General features: G+C 36.5%; 1 protein-coding gene across 7 annotated transcripts in view; it reads right to left on the minus strand.

Annotated features, from left to right (window-relative positions):
- The window catches only part of CACNA2D1 (calcium voltage-gated channel auxiliary subunit alpha2delta 1), a 499724-nt gene that overhangs the window by 134168 nt on the left and 337890 nt on the right, over positions 1-27666 (minus strand). For all 7 annotated transcript variants that reach the window (XM_049641359.1, XM_049641358.1, XM_049641361.1 and 4 more), the window contains one exon: positions 11838-11969. In XM_049641359.1, coding sequence (XP_049497316.1) covers positions 11838-11969 — 132 coding nt within the window. The remainder of the gene's footprint in view (positions 1-11837; positions 11970-27666) is intronic.

A 27666-nucleotide genomic window follows, 5' to 3' on the forward strand; every position in this document is an offset into this window, starting at 1 on the left:
AGAAACTAAAGTCTCTTAAATTCTATTCTGACTCTTGTTTTTCAGTCCTAGTACCTGTCCTCTCAACCTGTTTATCCAGCTTAATTTCACAAATACTATTCATGATACACAAGGCTCTGTGTTGGGTGATGTGGGGAGTAGACACCTACCCACACAGCCACCTCTATTACTGGCACCGCAATACCTTTTAAAACACATGCAAAATAAATTCCGAAGTAAGACAAAATTTAATAGCTGTTATAATATAGACAAAAACCAAGTTCTCTGAGAGAACAAAGTAAAGAAAGATGGCTTTTGGGAAAGCCTTCATGTGAAAGGCGGTGCTTATATTCTGTTTTAAATGATTGATAAGACGCACATGACCAGAGATGAAGTTCTAGCATCAAAGCCCAAAGAGAATGAAGAGGTAGACTGTAGAAACTAAAATAAAAATTAAACACACAAAAGGAGAAAAAAGGGCAACCAAACAGTGCATGATCAAGACTCAACTGCGTCGTAAGTAAAACTGGACCCGGAGATTGGGTTAGCGTCTTTGAATGATCCAGATAACTTGTTCAAAAATTTATCAGCTATCTCTTTGCAATGCATTTTAATTTAACATGTTTGTAACTTTCTCTCTCACCTGTGAGGTCCTCCAGAGCAAAATCCACTGTTGTTAGTATGTGAATTCTTAGGATACCTTATTTCTTCAGAAACAGGACTCTTGCTTGTTCTCACCACGTTTTCCCCTTCCAACCCATATTTGACTGTATTGATTCATTAATGAAACAGTTTAGGATTTTAATTTAGTTTCTGAGCAATGAGACTTGACGTTCAGATGGTATCACTATTTTGGCTTCAGTGTGCCTTTGATGTCACCACGGTAATATGCCCAGGACATTTCTCTCACTTAGAGACAGCCAGCGGCAGCTCACATACAGATACAATGTATTATAGCCAAGGATAAGTCACTGTAGTTTTAAAAATAAAAGCACTCATTACAAAGTGATTTTTGCTGGTAATTCTACAGATGCCAGGTAACCTACATAAAACATTTTCATTTAACATAAAGGACTATTTGTCAGCAGGAGCAGCAGAGAGCAAGGACAAATTAAGAGGTGGAAGTGGAATATTCAAGAAAGTAAATGGTACACAAAGACTTAATCATTTAGCTGTCCCAACAGTAGTTATTAGCTATAGCTCAGAAATTCGCTCAAAAACAGTAAGCTCTATCGAGAAAAACATCAGGATTTACTGGAAAATGATTTCAGATATGTACTACATACAGAAAAATGTGAACTTGGATGGAGAAAAAGTTTCCCATTTTGTAAGCTTAACAAATCCAATTGGGTCATATTGATATATTTATAAAATAAAAAAATAAATCACGATTCTACAAGAACAAGTTGCCTGTTTATGTAAATCAAAAATCTTAATGTTGGTGATGTATTTTAAGCTTTTTTTTTTTAATTTGGTACACCTAAGAGAAGTGCTTAAAAAAGTATGTGAATTTTTGACAAATATGTTAATTTTTCTCAATAAAATAGAGTGAACATAAAATGAATTACGTAGCAAAGATGTTTCTATGTGTATGAAAATGGAAGGCATAAGATATAGGAATTTAAAAGAAAAAGGAACAGAATGAGAGAGATCTTTTAGAAGTTAAAAAGAACTGAAGCTTTTTAGCAATACTTATTCACACATTCCATATGTAGTGTTGTCCACATCCAATCATTCTCCATTTTCATATTAGCATCTTATTTAACCACTCTTTCCTGTCAACAATAAAACAAATCACTTAATGAATTTAAGCATGACTGGATCCATAGGTGATTACAAAGCGAAAAAGTATTACAACCCATATCTGTGAAAAATAAGACAGTTTTAGTTACGAGATGAGGTTGTACAAAAGGCAACAAAAATAAGGCTACTGAATCATCTCTATAAATGGGGGTCATTTGAGAATTTCAAAATAGTATTTTTCTTAAGTTTATTTTTATTCATTTTGAGAGAGAGCAGGCAGCATGAGCAGGAGAGGAGCAGAGAGAGAGAGAGAGAGAGAGAGAGAGAGAGAGAATCCAAAGCAGGCTCTGAGCTGTTAGCTGTCAGCAAGGACACAGGCCTCGATCTCATGAAACTGAGATCATGACCTGAGCTGAAATCAAGAGTTAGACCCTTAAAAGACTAAGCCACCTAGGTGCCCCAAGAATTTCACAATATTTGTGTGTGTGTGCACCTGTATTTTACAGTTCTAAATCAAACTTACCACTGTACTCCCCAAATAAAAATACTTGTGGTATTTTATTTCAGCACCCTGTGCCAACGTTCTCACCTCCACTCAAACTAAAAATTATAGTCAACTTACACCTTATGTTCACCACTAAACTCATTTATTCTTTTTTATTGACATATAATTCAGAGACAACAATGTGGTATTTTGATACACTTGTATGATGGTGTTATGCTAAGTGAAAAAATTCATACAAAGAAAGACAAATACTATATGATCTCATTTATATGTGAAGAAGCCAAGCTCACAGAGAGAATTGCCAGAGTCTTGGGAGGGGGGAGTGGCAGGAAAAATGGGGAGATGTTGGTCTAAGGGTCAAATTTCCAATAAGAAGATGAAGAAATTCTGGGGATCTACTGTACAGAATGGTGATTATAGATAATAATATTATATACTTGGAAGTCACTAAGAAACTGCATCTTCAATGTTCTCACCACAAAAAAACTAAGTGTTTCTCTTTCCAATCAGAATAAACACTGCTTTACCTATAGTATTCCACTGCTCACAATGTCTCTGCTATTTTCCCACACATTAAATCCTAGACAAACTATTCTGACATTCAGGGCCACATAATTTGCCATTAATAAACCTTTTGATTTAATATCATTCTTCTTCTGTGACAAACTATTAGATTAACTAGGCTTGCTAGCCTCTGACAACACTTGTTCATTTCCTTGTTTTTCACTTTGTGTCTTTTTTCCTTCTAATTAGCCTTTGCCTTGTCTTCTTCAACTTGATTTTTCAGTACGTAGTTCATACTACGTTCAAACCTAGTCCATAACTCTAGTCAATAATTACCTTGTCTTTTTCTGAACTCCTACAGGCAATCTATTGTTACAGCTGCTCTAATTTATTTGGCATTTAATCATTTAATGATTTGTATTGTAATCGAAATTTCAAGATGTATAAATTTTGACTTCCTAGTTGAATTAAAACTTCCTACAGATCAGAAACAACTCAGTCTTTTAAAACACACATTTGCTGGGGCGCCTGGGTGGCGCAGTCGGTTAAGCGTCCGACTTCAGCCAGGTCACGATCTCACGGTCCGTGAGTTCGAGCCCCGCGTCAGGCTCTGGGCTGATGGCTCGGAGCCTGGAGCCTGTTTCCGATTCTGTGTCTCCCTCTCTCTCTGCCCCTCCCCCGTTCATGCTCTGTCTCTCTCTGTCTCAAAAATAAATAAAAAACGTTGAAAAAATAAAAAAAAAATAAAACACACATTTGCAAAGAGTAACCACATCAGAAATGTTTTTGTCCCCAGTACCTTTTCCTTTCTTACCTTGTACAGCTTCTGCTTTTTAGCTGCCTACATGACCATATTGAAGGTAAGTGTATCCTTGAGACCAATGAATTCTGGCCAACGTCCCAGAAGGGGAAAGGTTCTATGTAAAGTCCAGCAAGTACAACTAAAAAGAGGGAGGGGGCACCTGGGTGGCTCAGTCAGTTAAGTGTCCAACTCTTGATTTTGTCTCAGGTCATGATCACACAGTATGTGAGTTTGAGCCCTGCATGGGACCTCTGTGCTGACAATGTGGAGCCTGCTTGGGGGCTCTCTCTAAAAAAAAAAAAGAAAGAAAGAAAGAAAGAAAGAGAAAAAGGAAGAAAGAAAACATTAAACATTGTCCCTTAAAAAAAAGCACAATTAACACTGGTGGGCCTGAGGCTGAGGCCATATTCCGATGACAGAGAATTAAAGCAGGAATGTGGACCCCTTATTTGTGAAGCTTCCCTATCAGCCCCCATCTATACAACTGATACTCTCTGATTTAAGTAAAAAAAAAACTTCCATAGTGTAAAATCAAATTTTTTTTGTAGTTGGTTATATTCCTCATACACTGGATTTTAATAACTATTAGCATGAAAAAAAAAATAGTGTAGTCACTTCCATTTAAAATTTGTTTATACAGAGGTGCCTGGGTAGCTCAGTCGGTTAAGCATCTGACCTCAGTTCAGGTCATGTTCTCCTGGTTCATGGGCTCCAGTCCCTCGTCAGGCTCTGAGCCAACAGCCTGGAGTCTCATTCAGATTCTGTGTCTCCCTCTCTCTCTCTGCCCCGCCCCCCCACTTGTGCACACGCGGGTGCACTCTGTCAAAAATAAATAAACATTTAAAGTTTGTTTATATAGTCATCAGCAAACATAATACATTTAGTTAAACCCTACATCCATTCACAAATATCAAAGTAAAAAAGTAAAAAAAAAAAATAGGCATTTTTGAAAAAGATAATTGCTCACGCAAAGGAGGACTTCTATAAATACTATAAATGTCAAGGCTCCAATGCTATCCCATTTTCCTCAAATTGGCCAGAAACCTATCAAATGCCACCTTCACAATTAACCAAAAAGAAAACAAGTATTATTTGGACTACACTGCCAGCTGCTATTTGATGCTTAAAATATTTTTGAGCTATTTTTCTCAAAGTAGTAAGCAACGCAGGGACAACTGACCATCCATATACTTCATATACAAGTTCTTTTGCATTACATTCTGGCAAAAATCTATGCAGATATAACAACAATGAGTCTTCTCCCAGAGGTATATTTAACACGAACTGAACCTATAATAGGTCCCATTACTGTAATTCCATGGTTTTGCTGTGAACAAATGATGGAGGGAAGAGAAAGAACATGTGTTTAATAAGACATTAAGAAAATGTCATGTGAAAATGAGTAGATTTTTTAAAAAAATTTTGTAATGTTCATTTATTTCTGAGAGAGAGAGACAGAGAGAGCATGAGCGGGGGGAGGAGCAGACAGAGAGGGAGAGAAAGAATCTGAAGCAGGTTCCAGTCTCTGAGCTGTCAGCACAGAGCCGGATGCGGGGCTCGAACTTGTGAACTGCAAAATCATGACCTGAGCCAAAGTCGGATGCCCGACTGACTGAGCCACTCAGGCGCCCCCAAATGAGTAGATTTTTAGTTTCTCTCTCTCTTTTTTTTTTTTTTTTTTTTTTAAAAAAAAACAAATTTTTTTAAAAAAAAAAAAAAAGAGTAAGTATTGCCTCCATTGGCATTTCAGTGAGCCACTAACTCCTAATTACAATCCCACTTACATCAGGAATTAGAACAATTTCAGGAGATATTAACAGGTAAATGAATAATTTGTACCTATGTTTTTATGATGGGTAAAAATTCATAACGTTGATAGCTCTTGAAAGCAGTTTATTAGCTTTAAAGTTAATTTATCCAAATCAATTAAGAACTTTTAAAGGAAAGCACTCATGAATTAAGCTGATTTGCCAGTGAGCACATACTCAGTGAAGATGTCACTAGACATGGGTGGCTTCAACTATGCCAAGAAGCTAGTTGTACGACTAGGTCAAGTCACTCTTTTTACCCCACAGAACAAAGACTGTGGACTTAGCAAATGCCAAAGGCCTCAACAGATAAGGAGATAATGTTAGTGTCTGCACTGGAAATCACCTTCAACCATCCCAAGTAACTGGTGAAGAAATAGGCTCAGAGACGTAACATGACTTAGCCAAAGTACACAACGAGGCTGATGGCACTTTTCACACAAATGGAGTGAGTGAGAGAGATTCACCTAGTATAGTGCTCCTCATATGATTACACAGCTTATCTACCTTCTACGTTGGAGACATGAAAGAGGAGGAAGGGAGGGGGTGGAGGAGTGAGAGTAGGAGAAGGAAGAGAAGAAAAAAGATACACAGAATCAGTCTTACAGTTTATTTCCATACACATCAACCAAATTAGAAAACAGAATTTATGGATGTTCAGTTCAAGGACAGATGTCCGAGTTCAACCCTCCACTAACTACTAACCAAACTACTTTTCAGAACTACAGAGGTGCCTTTATATTATGTCAGCTCTAGAAAGTTCCTTATTTGGACCTAGTAGTTTTTCCATGTCATTTAAATAACCTGATAAGTAGGACTAATGAGACTAGCTGACCATCACTGACTTTCTCCTATATGTAGGCAATTTGCTAAAAAGCATACTTAATTATTTCCTCTTTTAACAATTCTACATTTATACTTTATTGTGCTCCTGTCTTTTTGCTGAAGTCTGTGGGTGTTTTGCAAAGGTGACCACCACATCAAGTGATAGAAGTGTTATCCCCTGGTTATTGGTAGAATGTACTTGCTTAACCCTCTCACACCAAGTAGCTCTGCTCTAAATTACATCTTAATACTGAACAAGAGAATTTTTTTAGACTCTATTGTGAATCAGAGGATCCTAGTATCTGAATTATTTTCAATAATTGCTTTATTTTCAATTACTATTATAATAACACATTATTCCCAATAATTGTGGCAAAAATTTGTAAAAAAAGATAGTTGACACATTTTTTTTACAAATATAAAATTCCCACACTTAGATTAATATAGGAAAGGGTGCCTAGGTGGCTCAGTCAGTTAAGCGTCTGACTTTGGCTCAGGTCATGACCTCACGGCTTGTGAATTTGGGCCCCACGTCTGGCTCCTTGCTGACAGCTCGGAGCCTGGACCCTGCTGGGGATTCTGTGTGTCCCTCTCTCTCTGCCCCTCCCCTGCTCGCAATTGCTCTCTCTCTCTCTCTCTCCCCAAGATAAATAAACATTTGAAAAAGAGTTAAATATATACATATGAAATAGATCTTGTCTGATCCTCACAGTTCTGCAACATAGCGTGGAAGCTGATTTTTTCATCTTACCAGTCTAGAGACTCGAAGCCCAAGACAGAGGGTTGATGGATTTAGTTAAAAAAAATATAGGACACCCAGTTAAATCTGAGTTTCAATAAAGATCAGATACGTTTCTAGTGCAAATACTTCCCAAATATTGCACACCTATACTAAAAAATTCTTTGTTGTTTATACAAAGTTCAAAATTAACTGGGCAATTTTTATTTTACCTGGAAACCCTACTGAGAAGTGACTTAACTAAGGTCATAGGCTAAACCTTCATTTTCAGACCAATTCCACCGTGTGAGGTTACTGCGAGATACTTTTGCTTAGTCATTTGTTTACAATGCCTTCCATATTTCTATTTTACCTTCCTTGTCAACTCACTGTAATCTCAATCATGTCCTTCAATTTCTCACATGAAGAGAAAAATGAATTTAGGCAAATTATTCTAACTGATATTCAATCTCATGAAAATGCCTACTGTTTTGTACTTCCAAAGTACTTTACAGTTTATTATCTCATTGACAACAACCTTCAGGGAATAAAATGAGGAGTCGGTGTTCATATTTTTCAGATTTGATGATAAAGGCTGAGAACATTTAGAAGATCCAATCAGTATCTCACAGCTACTAGGGAGATCTAAGTCTGAGGTACAAGTCTTGTTATATAAAAATCCAATTAAGTAAAAGTAACATATATTCTATTTACATTCATAGTAAGATAATGAACAATATAAAAGGCTATTTTGACCTTTACTTTAACAGACACTCATCAGGATGAGCCACTCTACATTACCCAGGCCTGTTTCAAAATGGTAAGAGCTAAAATCAGAGAAAAAACGATGGCTTAATAAGAAATTTTTAAAATCACTTCACTTAGAAATAGTCTTTACACTCAGAAAAAAGCGTTAAATGTGTTGAAAACATGTCAGCATCAACCGAAATACGTTAGGTTGCTTTTAAGTTATAATATTGTCTTGGGGCACCTGGGTGGCTCAGTGAGTTAAGCTTTTGAGTCTTGATTTTGGCTCACATCACGATCTCTTGAGTCCCGTATCAGGCTCTGTTGACAGCCTGGATTGTCTTTCTGTCCCTCCCCCCCCCCCCCCCACCCCCCCACCCCCCCACCCCCGCTTCACACAGGCTTGTGGACGTGCATGCGCACATGCTCTCTCTCTCTCTCAAAATAAATAAATAAACATTTTTAAAAAATAGTGTCTTAATGTGCTTGATAACAGAGACTTGGTTCTATTATACAATTAATATTTAAAAAACGTCATTCAGGCTTTAAAAAAAGAAAAGGAGGAATTCTGCCAGTTGTGACAACACATATGAACCTGGAGGACATTAAACTAAGTGAAATAAGGCAGACACAGAAAGACCAGTACTAGATGATACTCTTACATGAGGAATCGAAAAGAGTAAAGCTGTAGAAGGAGAGCAGAATGGTGGTTGCCAGGGGCTGGGGCAAGTGGCAAAGGGGAGGTATTAAAAGTTTCAGTTATTTAAAATGAATAAATCCTAGAGATCTTCTGTACAGCATAACATCTATAGTTAAAAATACTATGTTATACACTTAAAAATTTGCCAACCCTCTTATCACAAAAACTGTAATAATAAATAAGGGGGGGGGGAACTTCTGGAGATGATGGATACGTTTATAATATTGATTACAGTGACGATATCAGAGGTGTATACTTATCTCCAGACTCATCAAGATGTACCCATTGTGTGTGTATGGCTTTTTGTATGCCAACAGATAATAAAAAAGAAAATAAAAAGAACTTAGGAACAGAGTCACAAAAGTTTCAGTTAGGTCAAGTGTATTTCATAGTAGGCAACAAAACGATTTTAAATAACCTCCTCTAACGGGGTGCCTGGGTAGCTTAGTTGGTTGAGCCATCCGGCTTCGGCTCAGGTCACGATCTCATGGTTTGTGAGTTTGAGCCCCACATTGGGCTCTGTGCTGACAGCTCAGAGCCTGGAGCCTGTTTCGGATTTTGTGTCTCCCTTTTTGCTCCTACCCCACTCGTGCTCTGTCTCTCTCCCTCTCTCTCTCAAAAATAAACATTAAAAAATTAAAAAAAAAAATAACTTCCTCTAACAGGTAAATGAATTCAATCCATCAGTCACTGAGTGAAACAACTTGTCTGGCAAACTTTGCTTGAAACCAAGTGCTGCAAGGGATCTGGGGATTGCTTCCACAACTATTATTATAGGGGGAAATCACAAGGATTCAGCTAAATATTCAAAAATATTTTCCAAGGTAAAGCAAACAGATGTCAACACATTTAAAAATGTTTGAATAGGGGTAAGAAAAAATTAAAGCTATTATCCTGGATTACATTTAAAATGAAAGAATGTAGAGGTGCTTAGGTGACTCAGTGGGTTGAGTGACTGACTTTGCCTCAGGTCATGATCTCCCAGTCTGTGAGTTCAAGCCCCGTGTCAGGCTCTGTGCTGACAGCTCAGAGCCCGGAGCCTGCTTCAGATTCTGTGTCTCCCTTTCTCTCCGCCCCTTGCCCGCTCACACTCTGTCTCTCGCTCTCTCAAAAATAAATATTTAAAAAAATTTTTTAAACTTGAAAAAAATAATAAAATGAAAGAATGTAGAAGATAATTAGTAAAGTTAAAGGTTAGCCACTACTACAAAAAGAGCCATCTTTGAAAAGTGCTCATAACACAACATATTTTTCCCTCTTCCTCCTCTGGATCCTAGGTTTTCTCTCTCCTTTCTTATGCATTCTCTCTCTCCGCGCCCCCCCCCCCCCCCCCACCAGTTTCCTTTCCTATTTCTCTTAGAAGCTTTGTCTCTTTTTTCCTTCTCAGTATCATCAATTTTCCTCTGGTACCAGGCTCTTGGTTTTCCATTATTACGCTCATTTTCTCTCTTTTCCCACCTTTCTCTCCATTGCTCATATATGGAATTTTGTAATGAGGCAATACATTTTAAAAGCTATACGATAAATGTGTTATTTTTATGTATTACTGAATAGGTCATCAGGTATCTCACTACTGTATTTCAAAATAATACTTAAAATGTTTTGTAAGAACTGTTTTAACTTTAAGGTTTATTATACCAGGCTTAGTATGCTTATGAGTAGTGCTGCTTTATTTTTATGATCTTATATACTAAAATTTCTAATCTACTGATGCATGATATTTAATGTATGAGTAATTAACTCAAGAGCATTAGGACGGGTTGTATTACACTGAACATTTCTGCAACAAGACAATTCTATTCTAACAACCTGTGGGGTAATACTACATAGATATTAATATCATTTTATTAACTCATGATTTTCTTCAACTTTGAAAAAAGAACAAGGACTCTCCTCGTCCATTGGGTTTCTACAAAAGAAATAACTATCACCGAGCTTACCATCTGCCATTTTCATTCGTGCAGAAGTTCTATGTCTACCACATAATTTGAGTGCTATTCAGTCTAAAGATGCCTACATACTTTTATTCGTTGTTATTGCCACACAAAGCTAGAGATTAGCTCATTTCTATTTCACACCCTTCTCACTGTGGTAACTTTTATTATGAATAATTCTATTTGTTAAAGATATTTAGAAAACTCAAGTCTCAAGAAGAAGTCCTCTATATACTGCAATTGTTTGAAGCCAAATTATCTAGTATGTATTCCATGACAGGCCATGATGTTGAGATAGACAATGCATTTTGTGCTTCTCAGCTTGTTCTAAACAGCAAAGTTAAAAATACCAACAGACATTTCATTTAAAGTCTTTTCGGGGCGCCTGGGTGGCTCAGTCGGTTGGGCGACCGACTTCGGCTCAGGTCATGATCTCGCAGTCCGTGAGTTCGAGTCCCGCATCGGGCTCTGTGCTGACAGCTCAGAGCCTGGAGCCTGTTTCAGATTCTGTGTCTCCCTCTCTCTCTGACCCTCCCCCGTTCATGCTCTGTCTCTCTCTGTCTCAAAAATAAATAAACGTAAAAAAAAAAAAAAAAAAAAAAAATTAAATAAAGTCTTTTCAATAGGTTCCCAAGATCTATACTAGTCATCAACTTTTCCTTTTTGTTAAAGGTTTATTTCTCCTCACCGGCCTTTGTAAGAATAAAGGATATTAAAAAAAGTTTATTCATTTTAATGTGTAAACTATATTGATCTTCATTGAATATATGTCATCACTAAGACACCTTCAAAAGTAATCCAACTTGACACTTAGAGTAGTTCTATTTTCTTTGAAATTTCATTTTCTTTCCTGTCACACTCATTTTAACAAATCCATACTCACTTATTATAGCAAAGCATCAACATTTCTCATATAAAAACACAAACTTGAGGGGTGCCTGGGTGGCTCAATGGTTTGTGCGTCCGACTTCAGCTCAGGTCACGATCTCATGGTTTGTGAGTTCGAGCCCCACACCGGGCTTTTGCTGTCAGCCTGTCAGCACAGAGCCCGCTCTGGATCCTCTGTCTCCCCCTCTCTCTGCCCCTCTCCCTGTTCGTGCTCTCACACCCACACACACTCTCTCTCTCTAAAAAACAAATGAAACACTAAACAAAAGAAAACAAAACACAGACTTGAAATCTGGAAAGAAATATTTCATTAGTTTCTAAAAATTCTATTCCATTCTCTCATGGAATTCAACACCCTGCCCATGCTGAGGGATGGACCCGAATCCCAGAATTATTACAGGATTCATGATAACCTCTTGTTCCAGGTCCACAGACCCTGCTCATGGTGTCACTGCAGCCTGGTCTGAGGCCGGGTACCAACCACTCCAGCTCTTCCTAAGGTGTTGTGGTTTAGGGTGGTTTGGGTAGATACAGAGCCATGCAAGGAAGAACACTCTTTCCTTATAAAAGTAGGGTGGTATCTTTTTCTTACAATACTGTTAAAGGTAACAGAGTGTTCTCAAGAAATATTAAGTCTGGTGCTTACAATTTTATTTGATGTCTCCTGAGTCATTGAGCACTTACCTGGATAATAACGGGCCAGGCCTGTGGCACTGCCAAACACCTGCCACAACAACGAAGGATCTTCTTCTCGATTTTTTTTGAAAACTTCATCTAAGGCACTTGTCCAGTTGAGTTCATTTAGCACGATTGTTGCTAAGAGAAACAAAAAGAAAAAGTCATATCTATAATAATTGAGTCTGTCTTCATTTATTTGCAAAATAATGCTACATATTTTCATCACTTTACCTCTAAAAGTACTCTAATCCAGTGGCTACCAACAAGTTTAGACATGGAATGATTTCCTGCAACAAACTTTTGTATGACGGAGGCCATATTGACATTTCGGGCTTGGTAATTCTTTGCTGGGGGAGCTATTCTGTGCTTTGCCCGGTGTTTAGCAGCACCTATGACCTCTACCCAGTAGATGCCAGTATCACCCAGCCCACACCCCCAGTGGTGATAAGCAACAGGCTTCCAGACACTGTCAGAACAGAATACAAACAAAACTGCTCCCTGTTGAGAACCACTGTGATGTATAAAGCAGGCCAGAGCAGCTCTCCTGGAAGAGAAGGGGTGGGAGGCATTCCTCCCTTGGAAGCAGCTCTGAAGAAATCTACACAACACATAAGGGCACAGTTTGATCGCCACCCTGCCCTCAATTCTTGATGAATCTCCATAATAAACGAACATAATTTGATCTGTTACTAAGATTGAAAAGAAAAGATGTTGGTCATTTAGCATAGTTTATTAACTGTATTTATACCATAGCAACAAACGTATAGATTCTGACAAAGAAAAACATTCATTCAGGGACTTGACAATACATCAGTGTTAGAAATAGGGAGTACCTGATGCTTTACTACTACCTGTATGAACAATAATTCTTTTTTTCTGGTTACTTCAATTAAATATCAGAGGATGTTGCTAATAAGGGCCAGGCCATAGATCTTGATTCTTACTTATAACTATGGACTGATCTTGGATAGGTATTAAAAACATATGCCATTTGGGGTGCCTGGGTGGCTCAGTCGGTTAAGCATCCGACTTCGGCTCAGGTCATGATCTCATGGTTCATGAGTTCGAGTCCCGCATTGGGCTCTGTGCTGACAGCTCAGAACCTGGAGCCTGCTTCGCATTCTGTGTCTCACTCTCTCTCTGCTCCTCCCCTGCTCACACGCTATCTCTCTCTCTCTCAAAAATAAATGAAGACTAAAAAAAAACTTTTAAAACATATGCCACTCATATAATGAAAGATAATTATAATGTGAGATTTAGCATATAACTTATAATTATGGGCCTCCATGATCATAGTATCTCATGTCTAACATATTAAACATGTAATTAGCTTTGAATATTACGTTCCCTTTACAGAAAAAGATGACATACATCATCTCATATCCCCCTCCCCCTCCTTTATGTGTAAAATATGTACCACGGCCCTAGCAGATCAGGAGACTGCACCACCGTGCACTTGAGAATCTATAGCCAAGCCTAAACAATGGAAATGAGTTTGGGATAAGGACTGGAGATAATGCTTAACTCTTATTCTTCCCTGTGACCACAGCAAATAAAGGAAGCAAATGCAGTCACGGTTAAATCATGCCTGGTATTTTGTAAAGGTAAAAGAAAAAAAAAGCTTCTATTTAGAAAGATGCACAGCATCTGTGTTTATATTTTAAAGTTTATCATTTACAAAAAAAAAAAATGAAAACAAGGGTATTGTGAAATTGTTCTGGGACCAGCATCCTAATGCATTTCTCATTATTGAGAACTAACAAGATTTCCATCTTTATGGATGTGATTACTTGCAGAAAGATCAGTTGTGTGTGTGAATATTCATGAGCTGGGTCTGATCCATAGTGCATGTGAGATACTGGTGAATTCATATTCAAAAGCATGATCCAATGAACATTAAGTGGCCTGTTATATAAAAATTTATATTCACATAGATAACCTGAACTAATACTATTCATGAATATTTATAGTTATATACAAAACAGCACAGAAAAAGAGGAACATTGTACTTTTCTTTAAACATTCATGAGTTTTACAGTAATATTCTACTGAACAAATAATCATGTTTATTTATGATCCAGATACACTTCATTAATTGCCAATCTATTCTAACTTATCTCTTCAATTTCCTTGACTCTTTAATTCCCATTAAGCAAGTGATATCTAATTATTATTTTTAATAAAGTTTTATTTGTTTTTAAGGCTGCTAATTTTTTTCTTAGTTTTATTTGACAACAACTACTAAGTACCAGGCTTTGATATGCTGATTGTGAATTACACTTCTATGTATTTACGGGAAAAGTCAAGCTCTGAAATATTCTTATTATGGTATAGGTCTTAAGATTTGTTGTTTATATACCTGAAAATTCTTTTTCAGGTAAGATATTACTGAGGCAGATTTCTAAATATTTTTCTCAAAACTTGTGCATTTGCAAATAAGCTAAGTACAGCAAAACTCTGGATAATAGGTGTTTGAACTGATTTTAAATTTCATTCATATGACAGAAATGGTACTGTATACCTATCACATGTGCAAGGTTTTATACCAGTTAAAGATACAGATGCTTCCATTTGCCCTTGTACATTTATAAAGATTTTTGAGTGCAATCATTATTCTATTACTCATTAACTCATTAACTTGAACGACCACAGCAAGAAACCAAAATTCAAAGGATCTGTCATGGGATTGAAAAGTTAATGCAACCTCTTTAGATGAAGAGTTTGGCTATAGCTGTCTATCAAAATTCACTTGGTCTTTAATCCAACAGTTCTACTTCAAGGGATTTTTATACTATGGAGAGAGTATGGATCTCTAGTCTTTAATCAGAAAACGTTAGAGAGACACTCGTTCAATTATAGTGTTCAAATGCCTCAAAACACCAAAATCACAAAGTAAATCAACTGTTGCACTAGGAATTAATTTTTTTAACTATATTGAACATGTTAAAATGTAAAAAAAAAAAATATGTAAACCATCAAAGCAAGCAAAAAAGTATGAATGCTATTTTAGATATTTCTTGGTTATTTGGCTATATTTTTCTGATTCACAGTATTACATTTGACTAAGAAACATATCTTATTTTGGTTTCCTAGTGATCTGCTTAAACTTGTAAAATTCAACAGCTTCTCCAGAATTACTAAGGTGTCTAACATCTCTCCATTTCTACACTATTGGCGTGATTCAGGATAAACAATACTGAAATAACTGGGTAATCTGCAGATGATAGAATGAAACTAATGCAGGATATTGGCCATGCTAAAACAAGTTTATGTCATCTCCTGAATCTTTTATCTTCTCCCTGCTACCTCCATTATAATTACATACACAATTTTTTTTTCTTTCTCTTATTTAAATTTATAAGTAGATGTTATTTAGGAAGATGTTTTTAAATAATTCTTCTGGCTACCACTGGGTAGAAAGCCTAGTGCAATCAACAACTTAAAAGTTACTATTCGATTTTTCATTTCACATTATCAAAATCTAAACCTTCCATGATGAAGAAAAAAATGAGTCCAAATTCTTCAGAATATTATTTTCAGCAAGTAATACTGTTTAATAAGAATATGAAAGTGTGCTGTTCATTCTCAGAAAGACTCAATACTCAAAAAGTAACTGTGGTATTCTGACTCACTAAAATTCAACAGACTTTCAGTTTCGGTTTGTGACTACATATTACAAAGACGTTTAAAAGCAATTACTTTTCTGTAGGTCATAATCTTTACTTGAATGTCCAGGGCAAGAAATAAAAATGCAAAGACTTTTATTTTAATTGCAGAAATACAGACATGAATTGGCAACCAAAAAAAAAAAAAGTTTCATATAAGAATTTCATAACAAATTATCTTTTTAAAAGAACTCCAAATTTCTTAGCCAAACATAACTTCATCCTCCTTCCAAGGAACTTAACTAAGTGTCTTATGGCTGCTTGAAGAGTAAAATCAGTCCTCATTCTAAGTCTGTTTTTCAGAAATGAAGATTTTTATCTTTTAGAATATTAGATTTTGCAAAAAAATAAGTCTTTTATAATGTGCAAGGCTAAGCTGTTAGAAGCAGTGAATGCTGGAAAAGCAAACCTTGACTCAGGGGCCTCTACTCTGAAACGTAAGACAGAATTTCCCTGCTAATTGAATCAGAACGCTGAGAATACACATCTCTGTTCTTCTTATACTTAGTTTTCAAAACATGGCCTTGGGGTTCAGCAATTCTCTCTTGTAGAATATCCTATTGTTCAATCTGGCTTCTCGGCGGAACAAAGAAAACTCTAATTTCTAACAGCACAAAAGAAGTACCTTACATTTCCTGCTAATTCTTCCAAGATACACGAGGTAAATCTACATCTTATTTATGACATGGATTACAGAGTCATTGACAAGTTCTGAATGCCATTTTCCTCTGCCAATTTCAACCCACAAAGTGTTGCACTATTGCTCCCTTTTCAATTTGAGTACATTTTCTTGATTTACTCAGGGTTCAGGGCCTCACTGTGCTTGGAAGGCACTACGTGACTATTGGAAAACCTTAAGGTTATTTACAATGCCCATAAATGTCAACCACATCTTCCAAATGAAGCAGAGAGAAGCTATCAAAATAAAAACATAACAGTTATGATTTATTCCAAATATAAAATAATTTTGATAAGTCTGTAGCAAAAATGTGTTTTATATAACACACGATAGTTCTGACAAGTCTTTGATAAGACCTGTAGCTATTAAAGCAGTGAAACAAACTAGATACTAAAATTATTTTTAATAGTGCTTGATATGTTACAGTTAAATAAGTTAAACTAGAGAATTGGCCAAAATGTTTAATATACTATTTCCATTTAATAAAACTGATCTATTATAGCCTGGCATTTAGATAAAATTGGCATTTTTATTTAAACTACTGCCAAGTGAATAATATTTATTAAGCCTTTACTGCGTGACAGCAGGTGTGTTAACCATTTTCTATGCACCATGTCATTTAACTTTTAAAATGACACCTTGAGTGAGATACTAATATTATTTTCTTTTTAAATGACAAAAAGAAAAAAGAAAAACCCAGAAAAGGTATTAAATTTGACAAAAAAATACAGTGAGAGCTGTAAAGACAGCATTCCATTGTGTTAGATTCTAAAATTTATGGTTTCTGAGCAATTGATTTCTAAGCTTTCATTATATGTGGAGCTCTGATTATCTACAATTTCAAATGCGGAACAAATTAAAAAAACAACTATGCCTCTGTAGCACAGTATTTCTCAATCCAGAGTGATACTCCTCCCCAAGGAATATTCAGTTACGCTTAGAGACATTTTGATTGTTGTGACATGTGGGAGGCTACCAGCAGGCAGTAGGGAGAGGCCAGGGAGGCTGCTTATTTCCTACCACACACAAGATAACCCCAGCACAAAGAACTACCCAGCCCGAAATGACACCACCACCCAGGGTTAGAAATCTTGCTCAAGTACAACTATAAACACAACACATTCAATGCACTATGTAAAAAGCAATATTCACGATAAACGGTGTCAACAAAAAGCCAAAACAAAATGTCTTCGAAGTTGAGAGGTAAGGTAATTTAAAAATAGTATTTCATGATATCAAGTTAATACTTTGGGCTACATTTTGAGACCCTTTGAGTTGGACAAGTTTTCATTTTAGTCTCAGAAATTCTAAGTAACGCCTGATTCTCACACTTTAAGAAGTGAGGATTTTAAAGTTACCTTTTAATGCCATTAAATATCATCCTTTCCCACCTCCTGTGTTTATACATTCACAGCCAATTACAGTTTTGCTTTGTTTTTCTCTTAATGATTCAACACTTACTATGTGATTCTAAACTCATTGTATCTCTGTCACATTTGTTCATTTTATCCTGTAGTGCATAAAGTAGTCATTACAAGTTATATTTAATAGATGAGCTGAGCCGGTGTCACTAATTTTATTCATCAACTTCATCTCTAAAAAGAAAAATGTTAATAAGAAACCCACTGATCCAATTAAGCACACACACAAAAAGAATCCACTTTAAGGACTAGACAGGGTGCATAAATATTAAAATGAATGAATCTTTTCAGTGGATTGGGCTAATGGAATCTCATCTAATCCCAGTGTAAATGAAAGATTAATAAGGTACAGGGAGATTGGAAGACCAAATCTCCTCTCTCTAAGCACGTCTCAGGCACCAGAATCCATCTCCCACTGTGGATGGGTCAACAGAAGGCTCTATGGCACACGTAGACCCTGATGAAGAGATGAGCCTTACTCCGAACACCATGTGTTTGGTACAAATATTAAAAGGCCCTTGTCCTTGTCAGTTCTCTAACGCCCCTATTACTGAGATTTCTGGCCGTGCTCCCTCTCTTTAGTTTCCCATAGATTGAGCACGTGGCTAATGCCCAGAACACAGTTGGAGTCCTTTAATGAAATCTGCACATTGTGGCGGGCCTAGATGGAGCTCAGAAGAATCCACCTGATCATTAGACAAAATAAGAATAATGCAAGGAAAATGGAAGACCCTAGGATCTAATGTCATGTTTATTAATTGAAGGATTTTAATGTCACTTTCAATAAAACAGTGATTACTTGTAAGATTTTTCTTGCAAGCACCCAGGGATTTTGCTGAAGAAATATCCTAAGTAGAGTAAACAAGGTAAAAACTTTGTTTCATCATTCAAGCATTTTAATTTTTTTTTCTAATATTATCGAAACCAAATAAACCATTAGTATCTTTGGTAGCCAAGAGCCTGTATCGCTGGCACAACATGCTACTTATAACTAATCATTTAGCCCCTTATGCTTCTGTTGTTTTCATCTAAAACAACAACAACAACAACAACAAAACAACACACAAATGCAGTAAGGATCCTTAGATAATCTGCAGGATTGATGTGATTGTCAATTAAGTTTATGAGTAAAAGGCAATCAGTCAAAAACGGCTAAGATTACAATCCTCTCCTTAGCTATTTAAAACCTTCTATGGTGTGGGGCGCCTGGGAGGCTCAGTCATTTAAGTGTCTGACTTTGGCTCAGGTCATGACCTCACAGTTTGTGGGTTGGAGCCCCGCATTGGGGTCTGTGCTGACAGCCTACTTCAGATTCTGTGTCTCCCTCTCCCTGCCCCTCCCTGCTTGCGCGCTCTCTCTCAAAAATAAACAAACATCAACAAAAATAAAAACACACAACTTGTATGGTGCATATGTCTTTTAGCTGCTTTGCACAGATGAAAGCTTTCTTTTACAGCTCAGCTTATTATTTTAGTCTTATCAGTTATTTTCTTTTATTTGAACAGCAACATTTCTTTTACATACAGCAATTAGACTGTAATTCAGTTGATTCCATAATGAAGCCACCTTCCTTCTAATTTATTAAGAAACTCTCGAATGATGAGATACTCTTCATTTGAATCATTTGGTTGAAATATTTTAATTTTAATTTTGGAAACACTGCATTAATTTGTAAATAGAAACCAGGAACTTCAGAGTAATTACCTGAAGAAGACATTCCAATTGCTTTCATTGATATTACTTCACCAAAGGTATTTTTATCAAAAATTAAACTATTTGTAATTTAAATTGCAAAAAAAAAAAAAAGTTAAATATTTGTTTCTATATATTAGTATTATCTTTCAGGAAGCACAGAGCCTGTTAAATTTTGAACACATGAAAATAACTAAAACCGCTCTAAACATCTTTTATTTCAACTTTTAAAAGTGAAACAAAGTATGGGAGTTTTACAAAAAATAAAAATAAACCGAGGCCATTCAAGTGGAGTTGGAAGCCATGTGAGAATTAAAATGCAATTTAGAGCAAATCTACAAGACCTCACACTGAGTTTTTTTTTTTTTTTTTTTTTTAATGCATATAATAGATTATGTTCCTGGTGGTACCCTTTCCTTTGAAACTCCCATTTATGAATCGAGTATACAAATGAAGGTAGTGTAGGCACAGGCTATTCCTGCTGACTGCCTTCCCACTCATAGGCCTGATGTTGTGATGCCAGAAGAAACTACCTGACCTTGGGAAAGTGTTTCCCCCTCTTGCAAACCTCATCTTCCTCACGTGTACAATGTGGATAATCAGCGCATCTGCCTCATGGAGCTGTGTTGAAGATTACATGCACTTAGAACACTGTTTGTCACCTAGTAACTGCACAATAAATATTACCAGCCCTTATCATTAGTATTATCTTATTTAGCTCTTAATATCCAGCATGCAAAAGATATTTTTTAAGAACTATCTTGATGGAACAATTCTGATGGAGCTGTAAGATGCTAGATAAGGAATTAAAACCTGGTATTTTCCCCTTTCCTAAAGGCACATTTTCTCTTACCTCGACCCCAAATGAATGGCCAAAGACACTACTTCACTTTCCTGTTGTAAAGTCTCATGAAGAAACCAGTGTGTTAACTTTTCCAAAACCACTGGCATTATTAGAAGAGAATACAAACTGAAAAAAAAAAAAAAAACATAAATCTAATGATATAATTCAGTGTACCATGTGATTTTGGTGAGGAGGTAATTTTTACAATGGGATATTCCCAGTGGTCCCAAAATCAAACCACATTGGTGAATGCAGCGCTGAATATATAGCCCAGACACACTAGAATTCTGGTAGAATAAAATATGAAAGACCTAATATACGCACCAGAGGCAAAAATGCACATGTATGTATGGAGTTATGAATACACAGTTCTGTTAAAGCTGAAAGGAAACTCCGGCTGAGAATTACAGACCAAATGAGACATGGGAATTCCGTGGCCTTTGCTCTGAGACTGTCTAACTGCATACACAATTTAATGTCTACCATGTAAATCTGGACTGCTGAATTCACTAAGAAGGATCAAAAAGTATCGAAGCTGAAATAACAAGATACGGTTGAAGAAGAAGGATAACAAGGTTCCTAGGGAATAGGGTGATACCGTCAATGAGGCACATGCTGCCTGGTACCTCAGGGTTTGGGTCAACCAGTTTTAGAACAAAGAAGCTGCCTGGTGATTTTAAGGTGGAAAGATCAGATGCACTGAAACGTAGTAAGCAGTACTGGCTGGCTATAATGGAGAAGAGAAATCCCTTGGTTTAAACACCATGCACTGCTTCACAGTGAAAATAAAACAAAACGAAACATATCTAAGACACTAAGCTAGATTGTTACTTACACAGTTGTGAATGAAATCTAAGATCATTTTTAAGACATGAGATTAACACCCTTGGGTCTGTGGTTGCTCATGAATAGAGAATTGTGCCTATGCGCATACACACAGAGCATGTAGTACGTATTTTGTTATTTATACAAACAGACATTTATGAAATACATCAACTGCCAGTTTTCAAGATGCTTACAACATACTGAGCATGATTGCTTCAGATTTTAATGTACGTGATATACTTATTGACACATGAAATTCATAGTTATCAGCCCTGGCTGCTGTGTTACTCAGCAAACAATTTAATAATAAATAATTATTGGGGCACCTGGGTGGCTCAGTCGGTTAAGCGGCCGACTTCAGCTCAGGTCATGATCTCGCAGTTCGGGAGTTCGAGCCCCGCATCCGGCTCTGTGCTGACAGCTCAGAGCCTGGAGCCTGTTTCAGTTTCTGTGTCTCCTCTCTGACCCTCCCCCATTCATGCTCTGTCTCTCTCTGTCTCTCAAAAATAAATAAATGTTAAAAAAAATTAAAAATAAATAAATAAATAATTATTTTTCTATCTTAATAAGTCATGTGTTTTAAGTTTTCATTTATAGCTTAATATCCCACAAGGGTTTAAATTTATTGAAGTCCAGTTGGGGAAGAACCACAAGTTATTCTGACATAGCTATGAAATATAAACGATTCAACACCTAATCAAAACAAATAATTTGCACATAAACTATTAGAAATGACTTACAGGTTTTTAAGCTGGTAAATGGAATTTGAAGATAGTAAATGACCAGGTCTTGTTGGTGCTAGCTCTTAGGTATTTCGTAACTTCTCTGACTCTATGACTATACCCACTTAGGACTTTAGCAGTAGCTTTCAAATAGTCTCCCTGCTTCAAATTTTAGCTCACTTTAACCCATTCTTCCCACTGTTGCCACGGTGTTCTACTTGGCAAATGCCCACCCTAATGAAAAGTCTTCAGCTGTTCTCCATAAAAGCTGGTCTTAGATGGTCTTCTTCCCAGCCGCCCGACTTCCCCTTTGATTGCTTTTGTATGTGCCATAAGCCCAAGCTATAATGAGAGTTGCTCCTTTCTCAGAGGAAACAGTGCCAATGCCTCCCTCCCATGTTACTGCACATACTGTCTTCTCTCTCAGGACTTTATCTACCATGGCCACTCATCAACCTTCTTCCTTTTCTCTTAACACAGAGAGCATCACCTTCTCTTTATTGATTTTCCCACCCCACCTCCTTCTCATTTAGCAGAATGTGTATCTCCCCACTCTCCTATAGCTTTTTCTATAGACCTCTATCACATGCTTCCCACGTTTCACTATCTTTGTTTATTTTCATGCCTATTATACTGTCCATTACTAGGGTAGACTGTACGTTATTTATTTTTCCTCCAATACCTAGAATACAGTGGTCCCAATAGGATGGGACCATTTTGTGTTTAATGCACATTTACAGTTTTGCAGGTAGAGGCTGGAGAAAACCACACCTAGGATATCTAGGGTTGTTAGGAAAATGAAAATGATGCTATGTTTAATGCATAATAGGCATTCAGGGACCAGTAATGACTAACATGTTTACTCAAAAATAGACATAAATGAAACAGTAAACAAATATGTGTGATTCTCATGTGTTAGGTCACCTTTTTAAGTTAGAGGTAATTTTCAGTAAAGGGTAAAACAATTTCAGTTCATCCTTCATTAGGCTACATTCTGAGCAGGTACAAATGATCCAATGATTCCTTTTTCTCCCTTTAACCCCAAGTGGTAGGTGAATGGTATCATCATCTGAACTGGAGGAGTCTAATCATTCTGGTCCTCTTTTTGGCTTCACTTCAAGTTCTGTAATCGATCAACTGCTTTTAACATAGATGATTTGAAGAGCCAATATCACACCATAGCCCAGTTTTTAGGAAGCCCTTTAAATCAACCAATATTTCTAAGAAGGTTTCTATTAAGTATCTACCAATTTTTCTGCTCCATTTCTTAATCACCTGATTTTCTATCAAACATACATCTAACAAACACTTAGTGAAATCCTATTCTGTGTCAGGCACTAAGTGAAGCTCATGGGCAGAAGCTGGCAAATTTTCTTCCTGAAGGACCAGATAGGAAATATTTTTAGGTCTATGACCTACACGGTCTCTGTCACAACTACTCACATTCAAACTGTGGGAAAAAGCAATCAGAGCCAACACATTAACAAATGGATGTGACTGTGTTCCAATAAAACTTAATTTAAATGGCTAAAATTAAAAAAAGATAAGAAATAACAAGTTTTGAAGAAGATGTGGAGGAAAGGAAGCATTGTATCCGTTGATAGGAATGTTAAATTGCTATAGGGACTACAGAAAACAATAGGAGACCCCTCAAAAAATTAAAAATAGAAATCCATATGATCCAATAATTCCACTTTTGGATATTTACCTTAAAAAATTAGTAACACTAATTCAAAAAGATACATGCACTCATGTTTATTGCAGCATTACTTATAGTAGCCAAGATATGGAAAAAACCTAAGTGTCCACCAGTAGACAAATGGATAAATAAGATGTGGTACACACACAAACACACACACACACACACACACATAATAGAGTATTATACAGTTATAAAAAAAAAAGGATGCAATCTTGTCACTGGAGACAACATGGATGGACCTAAAGGATATTATGCTAAATGAATTAATTCAGACTGAGAAGGACAAATACCCTATGATTTCACTCCAAAATAGTACCTAAAAATAAATCAATAAACAAAAAACGTAATCAGACTTATAAATACAGAGAACAAACCAATGGCTCCCAGAAGGGAGGGAGAGGGGGACTCAGAAAATTGGATGAAGGGCAGAGGGAGATACAAGCTCCCAATTATGGAATGAATAAGTCACGGGAATAAAAAAACACAGCATGATGAATACAGTCAATGAAATTATAACAGTGAGGTATGGAAGAGATGGACGCTACACTAGAGTGAACCTAACGATGTATAAACTGGTCAAATCATTATGTTGTACACCTGAAACTAATTTAATATTGCGTGTCAACTAGACTCAAATAAAAATAGAAAAATAGATGTAACTTTATTTACAAAAATAAGTAGTAGGGCAGTGGGTTATAGTTAGCCAACACTTTCTTCAGAGCTACAGGGTCATCCAGTCAGGCCTTCTAACATCCTAGGGGAAGTGACACACAGTAAACCTGAATAAGTAATAACCTATCAGTGTTGTTTAGTGCTCTTTAAATAATTAAAACGGGGATGTCATAGAGACGGAGTAGGTGGCTACTTTACATCAGGCTTTGAGTAATATTCGGTCTGAAGAAATATTTTAAGCTGAGACATGAATGACAAAGAACTCTCCATAAAGCATTCTATGAAAACAATAGATACTAATGATACTGACAAGTTGGAAATTCAGATGGCAATAGAATGGCTTTATGATCTAGTACGATGTTTCAAGGAGAAAAACTCACAGTTTCCTGTAACACTAAAATATCCAAACAATTACATAAGGCACAAAGGAATATATGACAGATTAAAAATGATTTGGGCACTTTTATTGTAATAAATGAAATCCTAGAGAGGGGCAGGTCTAATTCCAGCACTGTATTCAATCATTCAAAAAACATTTATTAATAAACCTTGACTAGGCTCTTGGAATTAAAATAAAAAAAATTGTGAAAATTCTTCTCCAGTTGCTCTAAATCTGATAGAGAAGACAGAGAGATAAATCAAAGCATCTTAGATCAAATTTTGCTTCTGCATCACAGACTCTAGCAACAGCCAACTTGCCTATGAAGCTAAGTATATGTTTAGAGACTCAGAGGAGGGTGTGGTGGTCACTCAAGAGTTCCTGGAGCAGGTGGCACACAGATTTTTTTTTTCTATTTGTTTTGAGAGAGAGAGACAGAGGACGAGCAGGGCAGGGGCAGATAGAGGGGAAGACACAGAATCTGAAGCAGGATCCAGGCCATGAGCTGTCAGCACAGAGCCCGACACAGGGCTAAAACCCATGAACTGTGAGATCATGACCTGTTGCTTAAACGACTGAGCCACCCAGGCACCCCAAGTGGCACACAAGATTTAAAAGAGGAACGGAGAGGTGGTAGGAAGGCTGGGTGGCTGATTCAGGGAATACCCTGTGAAGGACACAGAAGTCTTGTCTGTTTTTGTTTTTGTTTTATTTTCTTTTTTAAAAAGGCATTCCAGGCGGTGGATGTTATTCAAAATGGTTGAATGAAAGAGGCATGTGGGACAACAGTGGCAGGAATAGGATTAGGGGCACACTGCTAGGATGATCCAGAACACTAACAACAAAATATATTTATTCTGAGAATTATAGAGACCTATAAGCTGAAGTGCAAAATAAACATATTGGCACTTAATACTTCCCTCAGAAGCTATTATGAAGACTGTGCATTGGAAGCAAGACAGATGAAAATGGAGAAGATAGAAAGCTAGTATCATCAAGCCAGTGAGGAGTAACAATAGACTAAAGCAAAAAATGAAAATAAAAATAAATAAAAACAAAAAGTGGTGGACCTGGGGAATTGTAAGGAGATTTAAAAGATGATTAGGAGAAATAATCTGCAGATCAAAGTGACATGATGGGAAAAGGGTAAAAAGGAGTCCTGGCTTTCTGTCTTGGGCCCAAATATCACTATTTACAAAGATATGAATATTAAGTCAGGGGGTATATTTGGGGACAAGCATGATGCATTCAATTTTAAGCATAATGGGGGGCAGTGCCTGTGAGATACCATTAAAAAGGGTTATTCAGGAGGCAAATAGAGAAATGAATCTGTACCTTAGCTATGATATCTACATGGAAGAATCAGATTGGGGAGTCACTGTTTCAATAACAATGAGACCATCAGTTTCAATGAAGTTAGTTATTGACATCAAGAAGCTCTATTGGTCCTTAAGTATCAAAGAAGCTTTACTTCGCAAAGAGAGACTCCCAAAAGGAAACAACGTGGACCTAACTCTGATAAACAAGAACATCTTTCCCCATTAAAATAATCAGTGGGCAGAAGGCTTTATTCTCTCTTGTTTTCATTTACCAAAAAAGCAAAATGTGCCTTTCAAGTATGATTTTCACATCTGCATTAAATAAATGCACCAAATACAAATTCGATGTATCAATGAATGCCTCACAGTCCATCAAGAGATAATGTAAAGATACTGAAACCAATAAAAACCTATTATCTTCTAACCCAGTTTTTTTTTTAAATGTTGCTTTTAAAAATAGTTATTCACTTAAATCAAGTACGCAGGGATACAATGCCTGCACCTCTTGTATGTATAACACTTCAACTAAGACTCGCTGTGCACTGGGAGAAGAAGCAATTTCCCTTCTGTCTCCCTTAGAATGATGAGGTAATCTATTGTGCCTTTACACTTACTGAGCCTCAGGAGACTGAGGCTTGATGATTACATGGGCTTGTACGACCATCAAGTTCTACCACAGGAGTCGTACATGTATTATAAAGACGCTTCAAATTGCCGAACATGCTCTTCTCACCATCACTGTGTGGCTCTCTTCCGCAATTCACTCACAACCTTTGACTTCCAGAAATGATGTAAATCTGCATCAGCTGTGAATGCATGAACGCCAACCACCCTTATTCCTCAGAAGGCAAGAGTGGCGGGATTTAATTACTTAGAAACATATTACATTTTTGTTCCAAAAAAGCCAAATTTCAATCAACCTTTCAGTAAAACTTCCTATCAGGAGGTAACAAACGGATCAATACTTTTTAAATTTCCATTTCATAAAACCCAAAATTAGGCGCAGGTTAAGAAGTAATAAACTCCATTTGATCTTAAACACACAGTTACCATTCTGATATAGACACTGATGGCTTACTGAAATGTATTTTCTATGATATTAATCTTATTCATGTTTTTTAAAAGAAGCCTGTACTTTCTTGTCACTTTGTGTTCCATATCAAACTGATGGAAGCCAGAATCTTTTATATTATTTGTCAGTTTCTCTAGCCTTCCAAATCAATCTGAAGCAAAGGCTTTTCATTTCTTTGATTCAACTGAAATTCTCTTATATTTATTCTATTAAAGTATCAATCTCCCACTTTCTTCCCCTTTTATCTGCTATTCCTAAATGTGACAATGTCAACAATTTGTGTTTAAAAACAAAAGCTTGTGCATAAAAAAATACACAAAGATTAATGGAACAGAAGAGGGAGCCCAGCAATAAACTCAAGCATATATGGTCAATTAATTTATGGTAAAGGAGGTAAAATTTTACAGTGGGGAATGAATCGCTCTTAAGCAAATACTATTGGAAATACTAGATAGCTATATGCAAAAAGAATAAAACAACCAGTATCTTACACAATACACAAAAACTAACTCAAAATATGAATTAAAGACCTGAATGTAAAATTTCAATTAATGGAACTCCTAAAAGAATACACAGGTGGTGAGCTGCTTGATATTGGTCTCAGCAACAATTTTTTGGATCTGACTCCAAAGGCAAGAGCAACAAAAGCAGAAACAAACAGGACTACATCAAACTAAAAAGCTTCTGAACCGTGAAGGAAATCATCAATTTACTGAATGCAAGAACTTATTTGAAAATCATATTTGAAAATAATATCCAAACACTTAAAGAACTCATACCACCCAATAACATCAAAAAGAAAGAAAGAAAGAAAGAAAGAAAGAAAGAAAGAAAGAAAGAAAG

This window comes from Panthera uncia, chromosome A2, assembly GCF_023721935.1.
Source record: "Panthera uncia isolate 11264 chromosome A2, Puncia_PCG_1.0, whole genome shotgun sequence".
Classification (NCBI taxonomy): Eukaryota; Metazoa; Chordata; class Mammalia; order Carnivora; family Felidae; genus Panthera; species Panthera uncia.